The sequence below is a fragment of the Neomonachus schauinslandi genome, chromosome 1, assembly GCF_002201575.2.
Source record: "Neomonachus schauinslandi chromosome 1, ASM220157v2, whole genome shotgun sequence".
Lineage (NCBI taxonomy): Eukaryota > Metazoa > Chordata > Mammalia > Carnivora > Phocidae > Neomonachus > Neomonachus schauinslandi.
In genome coordinates, this window is record NC_058403.1 from 199577991 (window position 1) to 199600271 (window position 22281).

At 45.8% G+C, this 22281-nt stretch overlaps 1 protein-coding gene across 1 annotated transcript in view; it reads right to left on the minus strand.

Moving 5' to 3' along the window:
- Nucleotides 1-3683: 3683 nt before the first annotated feature.
- The window catches only part of SACM1L (SAC1 like phosphatidylinositide phosphatase), a 60110-nt gene continuing 41512 nt past the window's right edge, over nt 3684-22281 (minus strand). Inside the window, exons 12-20 of the mRNA XM_021683230.2 lie at nt 19068-19147; nt 15573-15671; nt 12913-13051; nt 10874-10943; nt 10683-10755; nt 9870-9963; nt 9685-9777; nt 8755-8812; nt 3684-5439 (exon numbers count right to left, since the gene is read on the minus strand). Coding sequence (XP_021538905.1) covers nt 5303-5439; nt 8755-8812; nt 9685-9777; nt 9870-9963; nt 10683-10755; nt 10874-10943; nt 12913-13051; nt 15573-15671; nt 19068-19147 — 843 coding nt within the window. The 3' untranslated portion in view covers nt 3684-5302. The remainder of the gene's footprint in view (nt 5440-8754; nt 8813-9684; nt 9778-9869; nt 9964-10682; nt 10756-10873; nt 10944-12912; nt 13052-15572; nt 15672-19067; nt 19148-22281) is intronic.

Sequence of the window (22281 nt, forward strand, 5' to 3'; positions counted from 1 at the left end):
CTGCCCGTTTCAGGGTCTCTCTCTGGCTGAGGCCACGAGAAACCGCAGTAGGCGTGAGTGTGTCCTTACAACTGTCCTAGGGGCAGAGGGGCCATGTGCAAACTACTCTGTTCGACCTCTGCCCGAGTTCCGTAGAAAGATTAATCTGTGGCTGTTCTACTTGACAGGAAAGCTGGGGCAGAGAATTAACCCCCCCCCATCAGTTTCTACTCGACATTAGTCAGGGGAAGAAAAATAAATAACAGATTTAAACATCCACTTGTAAGGTCAAAACGTTATCGACAAATAGGAAATTCTTAACCAGAATGTCCTGACCAGTATCAGACATGGGCACCACCTCTCTTCCTGACCGTGGCCCTGCATAGTATCAGCCTTCATTGAGAGCACCAACTGCATTACAAACCAGTCCCGGGGTAGGTGCTGGGGACGGTGCTGAACAGAACAGACACGGTCCCTGGCCTTCATGGCACTTACATTCTGGGAGGGAAGAGTGACGATCATGGGTAACAAATGAGTACAGAATGTGATCGTTTCTAAGAAGGCAAGAAATGGGTCGAGGGATGGTGTGAGAGGGATATTACTTCAGTCAGGTGGTCGAGGAGGAGCTTTGAGGACAGAATGTCTGTCTAGGCAGAGGCAACAGCACGTGCAAAGGCCCTGAGGTGAGAAAGAGCAGAAAGGAGGCCAGTGGTTGGAATGGGGAGAGTGATTGGAGGGGGGCTTGGAGGAGTGGGCAGGGTCAGGTCAGTAAGGCCTTGTGGGCCAGGCAAGGGGCTTAGCTTTTCTTCAAAGAGCAACAGAATCCCACTGCGGGTTTGACATGGGGGCCCTGCCCTGCATGATCTGTGGGAGAAGATTTATATAGCACATATAACCAACAAACAACTCTCTAGAATACAAAGAAGTTTACAACAAATCAAGAAGGACAGACAGTCTAACAGAAACTGGCAGAAGACCTCAACAAGGCACAGAACGGGAACACCGAAGACCAAAAAAAGAATGACGAAAAGATGCTCAGGCTCATCAGGGATTGGAGAAATGCCAGAATGAGATACCACTTTATACCTCCCGGATGAAAAAATTAGGAAGTCTGGCATACCGAGCGTTGGTAGTCACGTGGAGCCACTGGGCCTATAAATGGCACAAGCCATTTAGAACACGATTTCATGTTATTCTTGTATATTTCCGGGCAGAGAACAGGGAGAAACACGCTCCCACGTGAGCCAGGAGGCGTGGGGAAGGCGCACAGCCGTACGGAGTGCAAGAGCTACCAACCAGAAACCACCGAAATGTCCATCAGCATCAGACCGGACCAGACTGGATAAAAAGGGAAGTGTGATCTATAAGTCCGGATGAACACGGAGACTGTCGTAAATTCATTCACTATAAAGAGACTGGCAGGAAGGGACGACAGCTGGGACCACCACCACGGGTGAGAAACACCAAGCTGAGTGCGCACACAGCGACACACCTGTCTAGGGATCCACGGATGTACTCGACCAGTAAGGCGTGCGGGGAAATGTGAAGAATGACGAGCAAGCAAGGCCCGTGCTAACCCCTCTGGGAGGACGCGGGGTGGCCCTGGGAAGAACACGGGCCTCCGCAGGGGCAGGGCTTGATCGCCCCCATTCTGTTACGGGCCCCTAAAGCACAGGACAGAGGGAAGCAGCGAAGCTTTAGACTGAGCCGAGGTACTGAGCCGAGGTACTGAGCTTCTACAGCAAGGTGCCTTCTCCCCTAGCGCTCCTTCCCCGGAGGACAGGGAGCCCGGAGCCGGGCAACAGCGGGGAGGTCCTCGCACACTGCAGTGTCTGTCGCCTCCTTCTGCCTCCCCACCCCCTCCTGCTTCCACTTCCTCTCTCCCCCTTCTCCCCTGCCGCCCGCCCCTTCCCAGGTGAGAGCAAGCGGCTGGTGACAGAGGGCCCCGGCCTCGGAGCCACCCGGCCAGTGCCAAGTGCAGCAGAGATGAGCGATGCCCGTGAGGCCCTGCCCAGACTGCAGGGTTTTGTGAGCAGAACATGGTATCGCTGTTCTGCGCTGCTGCGGCTAGTCTGCCATGCGGAGTTAGGTGACCAGAACCTGTCGGTCCTGGCCTAAGCTGCCCCGCCTGGCAGGAGGCCACTGGGCTCTCGGGGCACCAGCCCGGAGTCTCGCTCCTCACTGGCTAAGGCGGCCAACTTCTAAGATGGCCCCAGGGATGCCCACCTCCTGGCGCTCGTGCCCCCGTGTGGTCCCTCCCCTCCCCTCGCATGAGCTGGATCCACTGACTGGTTTCGAACCCACAGAGAACGGCAGACGTGATGGGGCGACACTCCCGAGATTAGGTTACGAGAAAGACTGGCGTTTCGGTCTAGCTGGCTTCCATGAGCCAAGCAGCCGTGCTGGGGAGGCTCACGGGGCAACGGACAGGAAATTCTAAAAACTTACCCTAACATATCCTTATTGGGATACTTTCTTCTGACATCAGGACTCTTGGATGATAAAACCCCAAAAGCCTGATTTAAGCCGCTTCCCCCCACGCCACCCGCAGCGCACCTCCAATTCCAGTCCTGACACCACGGTACATCCCAGTCCGTCAGGACTGACGCATCTGCGTCACATAACTCTGGGGACCAGCCCCACTCCTCCCACCTCCCACTCCCTGGTCCCAGAATCCTCAACGGGACAAAGCTTGTCATTCCGGAGCTGCAAATAAGAGCACAAACAGACGCCGTGGGTAACACACGGACTAAGATCTCATTCGTACTGAAGTATAACCAAGCAATCAGAGCATCAGTAACCTTTCTTTTCGCCCCATGGCGAGGAAGGAGCTAGAGGTTACCAGGCACAAAACACAGATTAGTGTATCGGAGGGAAGGACAGAAGGTCACGGGGGTGGGTGGTAGAGAATTCCTGAAAACCCCTTCGCAGGAAGCCGCTGGGGTGGCTCCTGTTCACCAGCCTGGGCAGGAAAGGAAGCTGCTAGAGCCCATGCAGAGAGCCGACACCAGGGACGGGCCGGACACAGCCTGAGGCGGCTCTGCTCGGCTCATGAGGGGGACGGCAGACTCCACATCCCATCTCCAAGGACTTTTGCCTCACTACCCTCCACGTGGGTGGAGGCCTCCCAGGTCATTCCCACCTTGTCCCGGACACATTCCGTGGCCCGAGAGATCAGTTTCTAGTAAGCAACACTGTCCCTCTGCCAAGGTGAGACCTGTATCCTTTTGAAAAACTAACTTGGGGGGAGAGGTGGATGCAGGGGACATCTTTTTATGGATGTCACACTTCACTAAATATTTCCCTGGTTTTATCTTTAACTAAAAAATAATTACACAGATGAACACAATTTCTCAAGTGATAACTGGAAAGTAGGATTTCAGAAGCTATGGATTTTCTTGCTTACTTACACTGTCTACTTTTCTATAAAGCCCCTGCATGCACTGCTTTGTTTGAGTTCTAAAATTCTAAAATAAAGGGGCGCCTGGGTGGCTCAGTCGGTCTGCCTTCGGCTCAGGTCGTGATCCCGGGGTCCTGGGATCGAGCCCCGCATCGGGCTCCCTGCTCCGCAGGAAGCCTGCGTCTCCCTCTCCCACTCCCCCTGCTGGTGCTCCCTCTCAAATAAATAAAATCTTTTAAAAAATTACAAAATAAAAAAAGAATATCCCTTTCAAGACAAAGTACAGGAATGATACCAACGGTGGTTAGAAAAGAGTATGATGTTTATTTTCACTTAAGGATGTACAGTACATGAACTTAGAAATCACAGCACGGCAGGGCTCTGAACACGGACACCTGAGGCTCTGACAAGCCAGCATCAGTCCATCGGCTGCGGAACAGCCACCCGAGCGGCTCTCACTTGGTCTTTGCCGTGGCTGTGGAAGTCAGGTCTTCACGTGAAATGTCCGGGAGCACTTGAGTAATATATTGCAGTAGACATGAACCACGTTTCAAACATTTCATCTTTGGAACAAATTATGCTTATTTACATGTTAAGAATAGGTAGTTCTAATTATTTACCCTACTGGGAGTTTTAATGACTGATTTTAAGCTACCGAGGGCTTCCAGCTATTCTCCTTTAGAGCTTCTAGAAGCAACAACTCTTATTGTTTAAAAAAATAATGTTGAAAAAAAAAGTGATGTTGAAATAAAGGCGCTGTGAGAGATATTTAAGGACCACTATTGAAAAAAACTGTACATATTTGCAAGCACAACACAAATATTGTAGCAGTATTTAATCGGTTTTAAAATAGTGGCAAGTATACTACTCTACACACTTTTCTAATATTTAAACTTCATAATTACAGTTTGAATATACAGTCCAACTTATAATTAGAACTATGCACAGCTTCTAAAGCATATTTTTCAGGCTTGTTTTTGCACATAAATTAACAATGAAGTTGGTCCTTGATTTGGAGAACTCTAACTACCAGGAAGCACTAAATTTCAGACACACTTATTGATAGAATAAAGCTAACAAAAACCTTTACAAAGTGAGAAGCGCTGACGGTGCCAGGCATGGAGCCTCCCCAGGGCTCGCGCGGCTCGATGAATGAACCCCAAGGGAACACCACAGCCGGGAGGGGGAGCCGACCAGCCGAGGGTCTTTCCCACGCTGCGGCGAATCCTTAAAACAGAGGCGGCTTTGGACCTTTAGCATAAGACACAGACTTTACATTCTTTGATTTCATTTACACCTTGTAAAAAAGATAAATCCTATCTGAACTTCTTTGCACTCCAGTTCAAGCTGAACTCAAGAGGCAGTCCAACCGAAACCCCAACAGGATGCCAGACCCGGCTCCCTTCTCCGGCTGACTACCTGACGTCTGCGAGAGACTTCCGCCTCATCAACACAGGCATGTTAGCTTATCACTCATCTCTTAGGAAAAGCCCAAAGATGTGTGGGGACGTCTGCTGGCGAACAGCAACTGCTTCTACAGTGACAATAAGGAAACTGAGCTAGAAAAATAATTTTACCATTTTAAACAAGGAAAGAAGCTAGAGTTCTTGAATATATTACTTATTCTGCAAGAGTTGATCAAATCGACAAGGAATAGATTCCTTCCATCCCAGGAGCTGGATTCAGTGACCTTTTAATTACAGAAGAGCTTCCAATTATAGCTAGAGCCCCCCAGTAGTGAAGAGATGGGCAGGGCAGGAACACCGGGCCGACTGCAGGTCCCCCCCGGGCACAAAGCAGAGGGCAGACGTCCGGAGAAAGGCTTTCGAAAGACCTCGGGCTGACGTGGAAAGCGGGTCAGTAAAGACTCCAGTTCTGCATAATGGAATCTTCCAAGCCAAGCCGCTTTCCACAGACACAAATTCAGTCCATCTTTTCTTTCTGGACCAATCTGGGAGCATCGACAAAATCTTTGCCATTATAAAGAATAATGAAAAATGTTCCAATGCTTGCAACTCCCCAAAAGAGCACATAGGCCAGTGTTTCTGTCCAAGTGTCACCTGTTGATATTAAAAAACAAAGAGTTGGAGCACCTAGGTGGCTCAGTCGGTTAAGCATCTGCCTTCGGCTCAGGCCATGATCCCAGGGTCCTGGGATCGAGCCCCGCCATCGGGCTCCCTGCTCAGCGGGGAGTCTGCTTCTCCCTCTCCCTCGGCCTTTCCCCACTGCTTATGCTCTCTCTCACTTTCTCGCTCAAATAAATAAAATAAAAAAAGAAGAGTTGATAAATAAAAATCATTTTATTGAGGGGCGCCTGGGTGGCTCAGATGGTTGGGCATCTGCCTTTGGCTCAGGTCATGATCTCTGGGTCCTGGGATTGAGTCCCACATCGGGCTCCCTGCTCAGTGGGGAACCTGCTTCTCCCTCTGTCTCTGTCCCTCCCCCCACTCATGCTCGTTCTCTGTCTCAAATGAATAAATGGGACCTTAAAAAAAAATCATTTTATTGATCCCAGATCCAGCTTTCAGCTGCTTAGCAACATTAAAGTCTAGTGTTTAAACATTAAAATCTAAAGTTTAATCTTGACAACATCAAAGTTTATCAGCACATCTACAGGAAAAATACAAGAACCTCTCAATTAGGGTTTGAACAAGTGGTTCTTGAACTCTGGCTGGCGTTAGAATCCTTTCCAGGGCTCGATAAGACATCAGCTGCCAGGCAACCCCGGAGATTCTGACTTGGCAGGTCCGGGTGGGACCCAAGAATCTGCATTCTAACAAGTTCCCAGGTAACATTGACGCCACTGGCCCAGAGGCCACAGCATGAGAACCATCTGACTGTCCTATGTGACATCACACAAATAATTCCTTACTTTAAGATTAGGTACTTTCATATTAGAAGAAGCTATTAGTAATACATTCGCCACAATCAAAATGCCTACACACAAAAAAATTACAAAACATACATGCTTCAGAAAAGCTATGTATGAAAGCATATAAAACAAAACTCAGGGACATATTTTAATGATCTACTTCACACGACTCTCCCGATCGGCACTTTTTGCAACGTCTAGAGTTCGTGAAGGTTAGCGGCAGCGGGAAAAGATCTACTTTGTTCTACTCCTCGCGCAGCTGAACCGAGTGCTTCTGCCCTCCTGCGCCAGGGGACCCACACAGAGGAGGAGACGGTGGGAGAATAGCAGGCTCCGCGCTCTTTCCTCGTCGGCTGTCGGGGTTCACGCTGCCCTTACCCCCCACTCTCTAAAAACCCAAAGTACAGGCTGCAAATCAGACGCTACCCTATCTACACATCACAGCGCTCATCACCTTATGGCAACGAACGGACACGCAGTGCTGCCATCCACGGCGTCGATCTCTTCGTACACAAAACACGGACCAATTCACGTGATCGCTAATGTTCACACCTTTGAGTTTTTAAATTCTTCTCGGACAAAGAAGAAAGGCAGTTCCTCACAAGCCCAACTGGGGACCATCCCCCAAAGGAACTGTCCCATTTGTTCAGGCCGAGCTCTCTGCCTTGACTTGCCTGCCTCTCCGGAGGTTCCACAGGGAAGCCAAGGAAACACAGAACAAAGTGACGAAACGAATTTCACGGGACACAGGCTCCCAGAAAGTGGCATCCACTAGGCAGTGTTTTAAAGCAGTCAGAGAGTCGAGGGAGCGAAGAGCGTGGCCCTCAGAGGAATCACGGGCGGCACGTGCTGGCTGGCCCTGTCCTCTTCCTTCCTGCCCCCAACCTGGACCCGGGACCCGACTTACGCCACACAGCTCTGCCTGTGCTCCAGAGCCCTCAGCTGTTTGGTACTCTGAGCTAAGAATGGTTTTTACATTTTTCAAGAGCTGTAAAAATAAACAATGTGCAACAGAGAGGATATGCAATTTGGGAAGTTTAAACTAGTTATTATCTTGCTCTTTACAGAGAACGTCCGCTAACTCCTGCCTGAGAGTAACAGGATGGCTCCCTCCCCTACATGGTGACTGTCTATAGTGCTGAACCCCAAGGGGAGTATGGGTATTACAGAGAGCAACAGGCACCTACAGAGTCTCCCTTCCAGAATGCGCGTCGGGCGTGGGGTTAAGGGTCCCTGGCTCAGCAGACTTTTGCTGAGAGTTTACTATAGCCCAGACACAGGAGACAAAACAATGAGCAAGACACAGTCTCTGCCCTCAAAGAGTTTCCCATCCAGTGGGAAAGACAAATGAGTGTGCAAATCATGGCTCACGAAGAGAAACACACACTGGGGAAGCCGGGGACACTGGAGATGCACACCACCTCTGAAGAAGAGATCCCCAGGGGCTTATGCAGCCAGAGGACAAAGCGCTGTAAGAAAAGGACACAACGCTGTGGAGAGAAGGGGGTAAGGCCTGTGTGGGAGAACAAAGGGTCACGGTGAGAGGGGCCCATGGGAATGGGGCCCTGCCAACGGGCGGGGCTCAGACAAGACAGGCCCGAGTGCACAATACAGCCAACGCGCACACTCCTGCCCCACAGCTCTGAGGAGTACTGAACGGAGATGCGCTCATCCTAAACGCTCATGAACTTAGTAACACAGGAAAATACTGAGAGAAAAACAGAAAACCAGTAACGACCTTGTTAGCACAAGTTCTTATTAGGCAATTCTGCTCTCAATCTACTAAAAAAAAAAAAAAAAAATTTTTTTTTTTAGAGACGGGGAGAGAAAGAGAATCTTAAGCAGGAGCCCGGTACAGGGCTTGATCTCACAACCCTGGGATCACGACCTGAGCTGAAATCAAGAGTCAGATGTGTAACTGAGCCACCCAGGCGCCCCTCAACCTACTAAAATTTAATGATAAGTAGTGTATTAATCTATTAATAATATTTGTCTAATAATAGGTGGTTGGTTAAATAAACTATATATTCATAAATGGATTTTAATGCAGCCATTAAAAATAAAGAACACGGGGAAATGCTTATATTGCTCAGTGAAAACAGATTACAAAAAATACATCTTTCACTTGTGAAAAAATCACACACACAAAGATTAAAACATCAAAATGTTAAAAGTAGTTAGCTTATGTCTGGAAGACAGGATGATAAATAATGTTTTCTTCTTTCTTGCCTAACTGTATTTTCTGTAATTCCTATGTGTTACTTGGGTGATAAGACAAAAAAAAAAAAAAAAGTTTAAATCTTAAGTAAAAAAACTAAACAATTATCAGTATATGTTCTTCCTCCGGTCACATCTAAGGACTAATCACATCCACTCACTTTGCTCACTAAATTTAACGGGAAAACATCAAGTGTTGAGCAGACTCACAATCTCAAGATGCTGTATAAGGAAGTGGCAGATTCTCAGAGATCAATGTGAGTCTGTGAGAGAAGGGCAGACTTACCGGCCATCAGCAAACAGATAATGCACATCGAGAAGGCAACAACCATGATAATAGGCAACTGAAAAGAAAAATGGAGAGACGAGCCATCACTTAAGAATGCTACTCAATGGTTCTGAAGTCAGTTGCACTTGAAAAAGAATAAAACCCGTCTGCAATCTAATATACAAAATATCTTTCCCCAGCAAAACATCATTATTTTGGGGGTTCAACCACAGTTGCCCCAGTTTTCAGACTGGTTAGGTCACAACATCTGAGGAAGCACGGCTCTGGTCCAAACACGGGCATGCTGAGGGGGCTGCCCGAGTGAGAGGCCGGGACGCCAGCCAGCAACATTCGGGAACACTCTGCCCACTGGATGAAACCCCAGAAAGGCTCCTACAAAGTCTGGTGAGCAGAGGAGGCAAAAAGGAGAGAAGTGTCAAAGACACACTCTGCCTTCCATGTTACAGGCTGGCCCCCAGCAACCCCTGATTGTGACAGGAGTCGAGTCTTCCAGAAACAAGAAACCTTCCACACTCCCTTTTGCTCATGTGTTCTCACATAAACCGACAGTGAAGTGTCACAGAAAACAAACGCCCCAGAGTTATTTTACTCCTTTCCCTTACCTTCTCCTCAGGGAAACAAAGTATTTACAGTCCATTTAGAACAATGTGTAAAGTTTTAAATCAAGGGGAGTCGGCACCATCTATACCTCCAGACATAATGCTTTTAAAAACTTGAAAAACAGGGGCGCCGGCGTGGTGCGCTCGGTTAAGTGTCCAGCTCTTGATTTCGGCTCAGGTCAGGATCTCAGGGTCGTGCTCAGCAGGGAGTCTGCTTGAGATTCTCTCTCCCTCTGCCCCTGCCCACTGCCACTTGCACACGCTCTAAAATCAATCAATCAATCTTAAAAAAAAAAAAAAAGGCTTGAAAAACATAAAGGTTTCTTACAGCCAGGAATTTCAAATCCCGTGGAACACTTAAAGGACTATGAGATTCTAATTCATCCACTGAGTAGTTTCCAAGAAACAAGTCTATGGAATCCTAGAACAGAGGAAGGAAATTAGTAACTCCCCAACGCGAAGTAATGATACGACCACGCGAGGACCAAACATGAGCACCAAATACAAACCTACCTGCCTAAAGCCATCAGAAAAGTTGTTCTTGTAATACCGTATCAGGGAGTTCCAGCCATCCATTAGCAGTCCCAGCTGAGTTCTCTTCCCAGTTCTGGTTAAAAGAGTTGAATTCCGAGTTACAGATCTGTATATTAAATTCTCCCACAGTTTTGTGGCCAATAAGTATGTGGTATGGAGATAAGTGAGTTACAAAGATTTTAAAGATCACCCCTGAAAGCATAAAGGAGACACCTCACAAAGGAATCCTCTAGCGGGTCCAAGAAATATGCATTCTTTTTCTAAAATATTACCTAAGTGGGCACAAAGAGAAAAACACTCAGGGCCAGCGGCAAAGGTAAGAAACGTGAAGAGAAACACCCAGACCAGGTTAAGCAGCCAGAACACGGCAGAGACTAGGAATCTTAGTTTGCTCCCAGGGAGTCCCTATGGCAGAAAAAGACCCACATCTGTACAAATCCCCACGTCTTGACCTCTCACTAACCAGTGCGGTCCTGGAAAGCTGCACGGGCATCACCTGGCTGCTACCCTGAGGTTCAGGGTCTCAGCCCCGCCCCAGCCCGCAGTGACCGGGGTGCACCGCGAGGTCTGGGAGGGGCTGAGGGGCCGAGGCTGCCCCCCACGCGGCACAACCACCCAGGGAGGCTAGGAACCCTCCAGCGCCCGGGCCTCCCCTCCCAGCAAGCCTGACTCGACTGCTGTGACCCGAGGCGCCGGGGGCTGGGGTTCTGCTGCGGCCCAAAAGCTCCTGGGGCATCCTGACGGGACGCGAGACCCGAATATCTGCAGTGCTACTTGAAAAGCATGGCTTGCCTGGTAAAGTCCGTCTTCAAGGCACCAGTGCCCGCGTACTGTTTGGCACAAGCATTTGCGTTGTCAGCCCAGGCTGTGAACACAAGGAAAAGTCAACGGACAGCGACTTAAGTGACAACCAGAGTTCCTAAATCCAAAATAGTTTATTTCACCATTTGAGTGACTCTGCCTCTATTGAGGAAATTACCCACCATTTTTGTAAGTCTTCTCAAATTCATTTTGTTCTTCAAGCTTCTGTCCCACATGCAAAACTCCTAGTCTCTGGAATAAGAAGCACACCATATTCGAGTGTAACCTATTTCAGCACACGTGATTCAGGACCAAAAGCAGACAGTCCCACATGGTATCACACGGTTCCTGGCTGCAGGCGGGAGATGTGGTCCTTGCCTGCGGGGGGGGGGCAGCTCACCATGGCCTCCTCCTCTAAGGACTCCTCCCCCCGCGCCCCAGCCCCGCGGGAACAGAGGGGCAGAAGGGAGAGCAGCGGTGGGACCCAGCCATTACCTCCTCCTTCCCGGCTGCCCCCCAACCTCCCACTGCCTCCACCCTTTAGCCTCCCCACCACTCGCGTCCCCGGGCTTCCCTCAGCCGCAGCCCTACCCCTCCTGCGGCCTAATGCTACACACCTACCTCCCCTCAAACTGCACATACACCGCGCCCTTTGCATATCATCTCAGACGACTCCTGGACATGCTGAATCCCCCTATGGACTCCCCTTTGGGGGTCACTGGGCAAAGATTAGGAGCCCCTGCTTGGACCTCATCTCGGACCTCAACCACCTCAGAGCCCCCACTGTCACTGAGCACCACAGGTGACAGCTCACTATCTCTACCCCAGAACAGCACTCCCACCTCAGATAGTGCAGGGGCCGCCCTCAGTGACCCTTAACTGGAGGGGGGGGCACAACTGGAGGCCCCACCAGCTGACACCGACACCCCAAGACTCTCTGAAGGTTGGTTAGATTTTATACTACTACATTCAGCACACGAAAGAGTTAAGTAGAGATTCCAGAACCTAGTTAAATATTAAGGCTTTAGTTTATTGGGCTTGGAAACAACCATTATTACTACTGTTTTGTTTTTTTGCTACTATTGTTTCTATTAAAAAATATACCTTGAAGTCAATCCATCAGATTGAGGAGGACATGGTACAATACAAACTAGAGCCGATGCTCAAACAGGGAAACCGCTCCTTTGGCCTGTGTTACTTAGGATTCAAGGGCAATTTGTTTTAAAGGAGGTGTTTTACTTCCATAATTCCTTCCTGGTATCATAAAATTGTCATAAACAAAGCTGAATCGTCATAAACAAAGGTTACCATTTAAGCAAGAAACCATTTGGCATGCATTTTGTTTGCCCCTCATGATAAATGCCAATGTGATCTGGAAATCTGGGCTTTACGTTTTTAATTCCAAGTATAAACACAAGAAAGTATTTATGGTTATTTTTCTCAATAGCCCAATCGTAGTGGTAGAGCAAAGCTGTGTCAGAAACTTCTTACCTGAAGGTTAGTATCGCTTGCCAGTAGTAAGAGAGATGCAAATGAAAACAACTTTGAGGTTCTACTCTTTACTAATGGGAAAAAAAGTTTTAAATAAAAACATCTCATGCTGGCAAGAATTCAATGACATGGATTCACTTATCATGCTCGCTGGTGTTAGTGGAAACTGTTATGACCCTCTTGGAAAGCGTATTCTCTTTAACTCAGTAAATTCCACTTCTAGCAATTAACCCAAAGGGAAGAATTCAAGTTAGTAACAACATCTGCAGATTTGGTCTCTACAGTGCAATTTATAAGCCAACAAATGTAGCAACTTAGTAAGTGCAACTCTTAAAACAACTATGGCTCCGTATAATGCTAGAGGAAAAGACAAAATTAAAAACTATGTAAAGGGGTATCTGGCTGGCTCAGTCAGTGGAACACGCAACTCCTGATCTCAGGGTTGTTGAGTTCAAGTCCCGTGATGGGTGTAGAGATTACTTAAAAATAAAATCTTAAAAAAAAAAAAAAAGAACCCAAACTGCATACGCATACGCTGACCATAGGTATGGAGATGTGCACACCCACGGATGGAAAGACAAAAACACAAAAGCTGGGTTAGGGTGGGGAGCAACGTGAATGTTTTCTGTTATTTGCTTTTGTAATGCTTTTTGTTAAGGTTTTTAAGGATGCAGCTTCTTTCATTTTGGCCTCTATTGCTGATTTCGTAAAAGAGACAAAGCATGTGCACCTGGAGCTGGGCCTGCAGCGAGCGGCGGGCCAGCAGGCTCTGGATCACATTGGTTCTGTCTAGACAGTCCATGCAGTTGCTGCGGAACACACCCTCCTGGCTCGTCACCACCATGCCGGCCATGTCCACTAGAAAATAACTAAAACATATTTGTATAAACACCCTCATACCGCAGTCAGGCCAACGCACTGACCACCTCTTGTGTCACACACACCCCGTCGGTAACATTAGGGAAACTGGCGCATTCAAAGGTCTGATGGGAAGTGTGTGGCCCAGGGGAATGGGATGACCAGAGAGCCAAAGAGAAGTCTGAAGAGCTGAGGCCAGAAGCAGGCCCCACTCTGACCCAGCTGTTCATCATGGTCCCGTATATCAAGATTTCTCGAAGCATGGGCCCTACACTGTCCGTATCAGAATTCCCTGAGCTGTGTGCTAAAAATGGATATACCTGGTCTTGAGATAAACTCAAGTCAGGGTCTCTGAAGCAAGGGCTGGAAATTGTACATTAAGAACTTTTTAAAAACCTTTCTTAAAATGGGGAATATATGCAAATACTACGAAGTTTATAAGGTTCAACAGGGTGTTGTTTGAAAAATCAGGTTTCCTTTCTCCCCTTTACCACCCAGGTGTCTGCACTGGAGCCAACCATGGTCACCAGTTCCTGTGTTTCGTTAATTTTTAACAATTTCCTCAGCTAATTCTATGAACTCAAAAACTGGACAACGCGCAGTGTGGCAGGGAAGAGCACGGGCCCCAGCAGCAAACAACTGGTTTGTGAGCCTTAGCTCCCCCAGGTAACGTACTAGCTGTGTAACTTCAAGTAATCACCCTCATCTCCACAAACCTAAGTTTTTCACCAGTCATGCACAATGCACAAATTGCTTAGCAGAGCGCATGGGACAGAGCACATGGTGAATGCCAGGGAATAGTAAATTTATTGCAATCGCTCCCCAAAATCAAAATGGGCAGGCAAACACAACAGATTTACTATGGGCCAAATAAAAATCATGACCTTAAAAGTTAAGGGCCTAGAAGAATGCGTTGAGGCTAAATATCTACCTGAGATTCATGCAGAGCTGGTGAGGTCCGTCTGGAGCTGGTGTGTGCACGTACACGTGCATGAGTGCATGCAGGCTTTGGCACCCCATGAGGACTCAAAACATAAATACTAGGTATTTTACAAATGCTGTTTCTTCAACTATACACGGAGTCTACGAGGCAGGAATATTATCTCCACTTTACAAATGGAGAAACCAAGGTTTGAAGGTAACTAACTTGCCCCTGGGTCACATGGCTAATAAGAAGCAAACAGATTTCAGGGCGCCTGGGTGGCTCAGTCAGTTAAGCGTCCAACCGTTGACCTGCGCTCAGGTCATGATCTCAGGGTCATGAGACTGAGCCTCGAGTCAGGCTCCATGCTCAGCGGGGAGTCTGCTTGTCCCTCTCCCTCTGCCCCTCCCTCTGCTTGTGCTCACGTGTGCTCTCTAATAAAAATCTTTTTTAAAAAAGCAGCAGATTTCAAAATGAGGTGTGTCATACCCCAAAGCCCAGATTCTTTCCATTTCCCCCAAAACCCGTGGGGAACATGTCCAGAGAGGTCATGTGCAGCTCTGCTGTCCCCATGGAACACAGCAGGTGGGGAGGGAGAGAGATTCTGGGGTCAATCCTCCTTTCTCAAACTCTTGTGTGGCAGCAATTAATGGGCAAACCCAAGGAGCCCCCTCCTCTGACAGTGTCCCAGGTCCAGCCGGCGTCACTCTAGCCCAATAATGACATATGTCAATCCCCCTTCACTAGCTGCTCCTGACAAAACCTCGTAGAAAAAGAGCAGGTTTAACTAACTGTAGCTGACTACTTAACATGTATAAAATAGATTTCTAAATACTGAGAAATGCCTAGAGGAAAAGTTCTACTATGTTACTGTGTAACTAACATGAAAAAGTGCCCGAGGGTTGCCAGGGTCAGAACTACACACAGGCAGAACATGACTTCTTCTGGCTTTAAAATAAGTAAAGACGGACATGTGCAGGTGACTGCAAACCCGTGAGCCAACACGGTAAGTAACACAGTAAACACGCACGGAAAGTACCATAAAGTTATTCAGACCCTTTGAACCATTAATCCTACTCTCAAGAATTTATTTTAGGAAATAATTTAACAGAAGTTAAGAATACATATACCCAGAGCGATTCATTGCAGCTCAGTCTTTTGTGGTAGGAAGAGAAAAGAAAAGAAGACAGATGGCTAATATGAAAAAGAACATTTAACTGAACCTGTATTATGACACAGTGGAGTATAGGAAAGCCATTAAACACCTTCGTTACAGAGACAAAATATCAGAGATCCGTGATAGAATGTTCAGTGAAAACAACGGAATATAAAATACTAGTACACTAACCTCAATTATGTAAAGCTTTGTAAACGAGTGGCACCTGATTCATAAAAATGTGAGAATACCTGGCTTTGGGTTGCTTTTAAAATATTTTTAAATCATTAAGTCTCATCTTTACAATGAAAAAACTAAAAGTCATAGTATAAACAAATGCTGTCAACCTGGTGAACTGTATTTGTGTATGTCTGCTAGATAAGGCATAATAACTATGATTCATACACACACGACCCTCTTCCCTTGACCTCCACGGGGGAATGATATAGCTTACCTTAGTTCATCTTGTATTTCTGCTACCTGATCCAGCAGAATACTTAGTCGGTCCCATCTCATATTTTTACATTCTTTATGGAAGTCAAAGGCAATATATCTACCAAAAGAAAAGATATGCAGAAACTGACCAAAGATTAGTCATTTTCCTTCTACCGCTATGTTCATAAGCAGATTTTCCTATTTGAGCGTACAGATTTCTTCTTCACTGCGGGTTTACACACACACACACACACACACACACACACTCTCTCTCTTCTATCTTCACATGTTCTTCTAGAGGCCCTGAGATAGGAGTAGAGAAGAAGCCCAGCAGAAAGCACAAGTGAGCTCAGGTACAGCAATCGGGTCTATAATATAAAGTAGTCTTATCCAAATGAATAGCCAGGGTGTATTCTTTGCCCCCATATACAAAGAATAAGGTCCCTTTGTATTATTTTTTCAACTGAATAAAATGTTTAAAATGGTCAAGCTCAAATCAGTGCAAGGAGGATTCGACGAGTGTCAGATCTGTACTGGGGTTTGTCAGAAGCACAGAGGCCGCATGGCCCCCACTCTGGTCACTTACTGTCCATCACCTTCCTTAACAAATCAAAACACCCACTGTCCTTATCACTATCTGTACATCTCATATAGATGTGGCAGAGGGACCTTCCCTGCCGGTCTGCAATGGGTTGTTTTTAGTTATCTGGTATTTAATAGGCCACTTCTGAAGGTTAGAACACATCTGACAGTGAAGGTGTCCTACCATGAGCTGGACAATGTTGCCAACTGAGAGGGGGAAAAGAAAATCATGAACCAGGTCCTGAAAGTCAAGGGAGTCAGGAACCAGGTCAAGTCATAAGTAGGAGGACTGGAAGGACATCAAGCTCTGGTCGACTACACAGTGAAATTCAGATGAGGCGTCTGCCCACATGTCACTCCCTTGGCTCCAACAGACCGAAGGAGCATCAGTAGAGTGCGGGCTTCTGAGCAGGTCCAGAGGGGCTCCTGCCACCTTAATGGTTATCTCACTGATGAGGTGAGAATGGTCTTAGAAATCAGTACAAAAACAGAGGTTAGCTAACCAGGAGGCTAGACTTGGTGAAGACTGGGAGTGGGGGAAGCACTTCCAGAGGCCGCTCCCACAAGACTGACAGAGTGACAGTCACTTCGGGGTACTCCCACAGAAGCAAGAGCCCTAGATTGGCTTGAAGACCGTAAGCAGCTGGCCAGCACCTAAACGCATTTGGATTCTTAGCACGCATCCTTCTAAAATCATATTGGTATCTTCTAAGAATGAACTGCATTGTTATATTTTGACAATGCGTGACTGTAAATATACTATTTTGTTTCTGACCCCAATAGTTCCCAAAAGAAAAACTTCCCATTGCTAACGAGTCCCACCATTCCTCAGAAGCACAACCACACGACCTCTCTCCTTCAGGTCATTCACCAATCCATCACTTCATTCATTTAATGTACTCAAAGCAATAATCACTGAACAACTAAAAAGTGAATCAGTCCAGTAAACCGGTATCTGAAACATGACATTAAGTCTACCATTTAATTTCACTTTTAACTAACAGACTGATTTTTCCCCCTGCCAGAATATGGATTTACTCAATTAAAAAATATTCAAATATACTTTTTTAATATGCTCCTCTGTCTGGTGGTCTTCAGAGCTCATGGAAGGAAAACGACAACAGCTCTGGGTGTTCGCTCTTTAGGTAAGGGCCATGGGTGCCCTCCAAGCTCCTGGAACACCAAGGGCGTAACTCTAGACTCTGACGCTGCAAGTTCTCGAAGTGAGCTGCTGCTACAAACTCAAGACAACTCTCAAGCCAAGTGTATCTGTGGAAACCCCCTGGGGCAGACAGAAGGCCTTAACAAGGGGTGGACACAGCAGACAAACTTCTCTCAGAGTACGCATGCTAGACTCCAAACCCAGAGGTTCTAATTTTTCAGGTCTAAGGTATATTCTAAGTTCCTCTGAGTCCTCCAAAGAATGTTTAAGAAAGTTCCACTGGGACAAGGCAGAATTGTGCATGGAGGCGGGGGGGGGTCTGATGAATTTGCTAGAGCTTTTGAGTTGGAGGAAAGACACTTGAATTCTTCCCCAAATGCTCATTGTATCATTCTCTTTTTGTGGATGTTTAAAATCTCTCATTAGGTTAAAAAAATTTCTCCCCAAATAACCCCATACCATTTCTTTGGAAAGTTCCCCCCCACCCACCACCCCAGTGCCTGTGACCACTTCCTACCACAATACACCCTCACCTCCTGCCCAGTTTCCTGCTGCAGAAAGCTCCAAAAGGGCTGACTCATCACCTTGCACCTTTCCACAGGGCAACTGTTGGATGTTTTAGGATCCCTCTCTTTTGACAAAGCTGCACAGTTTGGTAGGTAAGGCTGCAGCTCCAGACAAGGCCACCATGCAAGTGTAAATTTCTCCAACTCATGTGGTGGTCAGGACCACAGAGATCACACCAAATGATCACGAGGAACTGAAATTCATGACCCAGTGGCCACGTGACACAAAGCCTCAGGAGGGGATTTTGATCAGGGACTAAACTTTCACAAAATTCAAACTAAAATCTGACTGTTAAGAAGTTATTCTGCAGTATAATTATGCCAGAGAAAAATTTCAAGCTAACAGAATCATGCTTTGATCTAGTACTGGGGGGGAAAAAAGCTGAGCTGTAATTCAGGTTTCCCCTACTATCCAGAAGTGGAGTGTTCCTATGACCTGAAGTAGCCTAAAGCGAAGCGTGCCCCCTGCTTTCCAAGTTTGCCTCATGCCATAGGCCACTATACTCTTATGAAAGACCTCCATCTGTGTGGTAATGACCTTCTCATAAAGGTGAAAAATCGTCTTTGGCTTTCTTTCGGTTAGTGACAACAGGTACCAACATGATCTCTTATAATACAAAGTGGTGTGACACAGACTTTTTGAAAAGTGGGGATCACCGTATGTCTCGTGATATCTACGTACTGGTGTGTACAGTAGTCCCCTTATCCACAGTTTCACCTCCCACAGCTTTGGTTCCCTGGGGTCAACTACGGTCTGAAAGCAGATGGTCCTCCTCCTGACATGGGGTCAGGTTGCCAGTGGCCTGATGCTCTGTCACAGTGCCTTTGTCACTGGGCTGACTTCATCACGTGGGCATCTATCCCTCACATCATCATAAGACATACAACTACAGTACATCAAGGTATTTTGAGAAAGACCACATTCACATAGCTCTTATTATAGCACATTTTTTAAATTATTCTATTATTGCTGTTATTATTCTATTATCAGTTTATGTGCTACTATGCCTACATTATATATTAAACTTTATCATAGGTATGTGTATCTAAGGAAAATTACAGTATACCTAGGCTTCAGTACCATGTGTGGTTTCAGGCATCTACTGGGGCTCTGGGAATGGATGCCCGTGGGTGAGGGGGGATGGCTGGATATGTAAGTGCACATCTCATCTGAAAAGACCTGCACAGATTTCTAGGGAGGTACCTGATCATTCCACTGCCCAAGGAAGACACCATTGTTGCAAATGCCTGTTCGAGTGGTTTCTCTGAGCCCTTCTGATTCACCTGTAAAAAAGTAAAAACACCACAGCTTTAAGTTCCTTTAAAAGGAAAGAGCGACATCAGCAAAATGGTGGGCCAGGAAGCTCCAAGCTCTTGTTCTCGCACAGAAACACTGAAAACAACGGAAGCTGTCTGAGCCAACTTTGTAGGAGCTCTGGAAAACAATCAAAGGTTTAAAGCAATGAAGCAAATTCCCGAACAAAAAAAAAGGTATCTTCAAAACTGTAGGACAGTTTTGTGACATTTTTACTTGCCCTTACATTTTTACTTGCCAACTCCATCCCTGGGGCAGTGACGGTCTCAGTCTTAAGCAGCAACCAGGTTCTCAGTTCACCTCTTCAAACCGGAGAGAGAACCCCAGACCTTATCTGCAAGTTACCACGTATGTTTTGTTCTGACCTGAAGGATGGGTCTGTCTGTCTCTGTCTCACATAACTCTGAACACAAGCAGGGGAAGAGGAGGACACAGCTCATACAAGCTACAAAGGGCTACAAACCAACAGCCGCGTAGAGCAAAGGATTTCGGAAAACATAAAATAGACCATCTACAGGCTGCAGAAGAAGCTGGGGTGATACTCTGGGAAATTAGGACACTCAGAAGCAGCCATGTATAGGGAGGATTTTAGAAAGCCACATGCACACCCAGGCAAGAGGCATGTCTGAAAGTTCCTGAGAAGACCTAGAGCCCTCACCTCAGGCTGACCCCTACGCTCGAGCAAGCCTGGCTAACCAGAGAAAAACTGCTCCAGCACAGAACCAGTCTGCAGACACTGACAGATGGGGCTGTTCTCTCTTTTTCGGTTTTTGCCTTTGTCTGTTTCAGCTCCTGGCATTCAAAGAAATCTCTGTCAAAACATTAGCTGAACATGAGCCCAAAGAATAGAGGCTTCAGTAAGTATAAACAAGGGAGTCTTTTCAAAAATGGTTGGGAAACATCTGAAAACAAATGGGATTACCACAGCCATCAACAATCGAAACAAAAACACAAATAAAAACGCTGCAAAATCCCGGGAAAGGAGAATCTGACTTCCAGAGTTACCATATTATAACCACCCAGCGCCTGATTTTCAACAACAAAAATACCAAGGCATACCAAAAAATAGGAAAACAAGGCTTATTCAGTGGAAAAGGATAAACAGACAGAAACCATCCCTGCAGAAGACTTAATCAGAAAAAGGGTTTTAAACCAGTGTCTTAAATATGCTCAGAGCTAAAGGAAAACAGGGTATGAAAGGAAACCAGGAAAACGGTACATGAACAAAATAAGATTACCAGCAAACAAACAAAAATCATTCAAAGGAACTAAACAGTAGGTGTGGAGTTGAAAAGTACAAAAGAGAAATTAAACATTCACTAGAGTTCAAGAGCACATTTGCGCAGGAAGAAAATCGAATCGGCACACTTGAAAATGAGACAAATGAACTAACCAAGTCTGAAGAGCAGAAAGAAAAATGAATAAGAAAAAGTGAGCAGAGCCCTGGAGCCGTCTGGGACATCACCAGGGGACAACACACCCATTCTGGGAGTCCCAGAAGGAAAAGAGAGAAAGGACTAGAGATCTTTACTGAAGAAAAAGAAAATGGCCCCAAACTTTCCGAATTTGATGAAAGACATAAATCTTCAAATCCAAGAAGATCACCCAATTCCAAGGATGATAAGAGAAACCCACACCAAGCACATTCTAATCAAACTACTGAAAGACAAAGAAAGGATCTTGAAAGCAACAAGAGGGAAGAGACACATCACATACAAAGTATTCTCAATAGGATTACAGGCCAGTTTCACTTCAGAAAACTTGGGAGGCTAGAAGGCAGCAGACGGATATATTTAAAGTATTGAAAGAAAAGAACTCTAACCCAAAAATTCTGTATCTGGTGAACTGTCCTTCAAAAACAAGCGAAATTAAGACTTTCTTAGATAAATGAAAGCTGAGAAAGCTCATTATCACTGGGCCTGCCCTACAAGAAAAGCTAACAGGGATCCTTCAGGTTGAAATGAAAGAACGCTAGAAAGCAGCCTGAAGCCACATGAAGGTATTTAGATTTCCTCTAAAGGTAATATAAAAGGCAGCATTAGTGTAATCTTGATCTATACCTCCATTTTTTTTTTAATATTCTACAGGACTCAGAAGTCAAATGCATTTAAGAAATTATAAATCTATGTTACTGGGAACAAAATGTATAAAGATGTAATTTGTGACATTAGTAACATAAAGAGGAGGGACAAAGCTTTATAGGAGTCAAGTTTTTATATGCAAACTGAAGTTAGGTTGGTATCAATTCAAATTAAATATTACAACTTTAAAACATTGTATGTAATCCTCATGGTAACCAAAAAGAAAATATCTGTAGAATATAAACAAAAGAAAACGAGAAGGTAATCAAAATATATAACTACAAAAAAATTCAACACAAAAGAAGACAGTGATAGAGGAAGACAAAGGATAAAAAATTGTAAGATGTACAGAAAACAAATAGCAAAATGGCAGAAATAAGTCTCTACAAGTAAGTAATTACTTTAAATATAAATGAATTAACTCTCCAATTAAAAGGCATAGATTGGCAGAATGAATTTTAAAAATGATCCAACCACATGCTACAGAAAACATTCACTTTAGATCTAAAGACACAAGTAAGCTAGAAGTGAAAGGATGGAAAGATACTCCATGCAAATAGTTAGTAATCAAAAAAAGGCAGGGGTAGCTCTATCAACACCAGACAAAATAGACTTTAAGTCAAAAACTGTTGTTAAGGACAAAGAAGAACATTATATAGTGATAAAAGAGTCAATTCACCAAGAAGGTAAAACAATTAAGATATATATGCACCAAACATCAGAGCCCCAAAATGTATGAAGCAACACTGAACGAACTGAAGGGAGAAATAAACATTTCTATAATAGTTGGAGATGTCAACAGCTCCCTTTCAGTAATGGAGAGAACAAATAGGTAGATCAATAAGAAAACAGAGAATCTAAACACCACAAACAAATCAGACCCAACAGACATAAACAAAACACTCCACCCAACAACAGCAGAATATACATTTTTCTCAAGTGTGCATGGAACAGTCTCCAAGACAGAGTAATTGGGGGCGCCTGGGTGGCTCAGTTGGTTAAGCGACTGCCTTCGGCTCAGG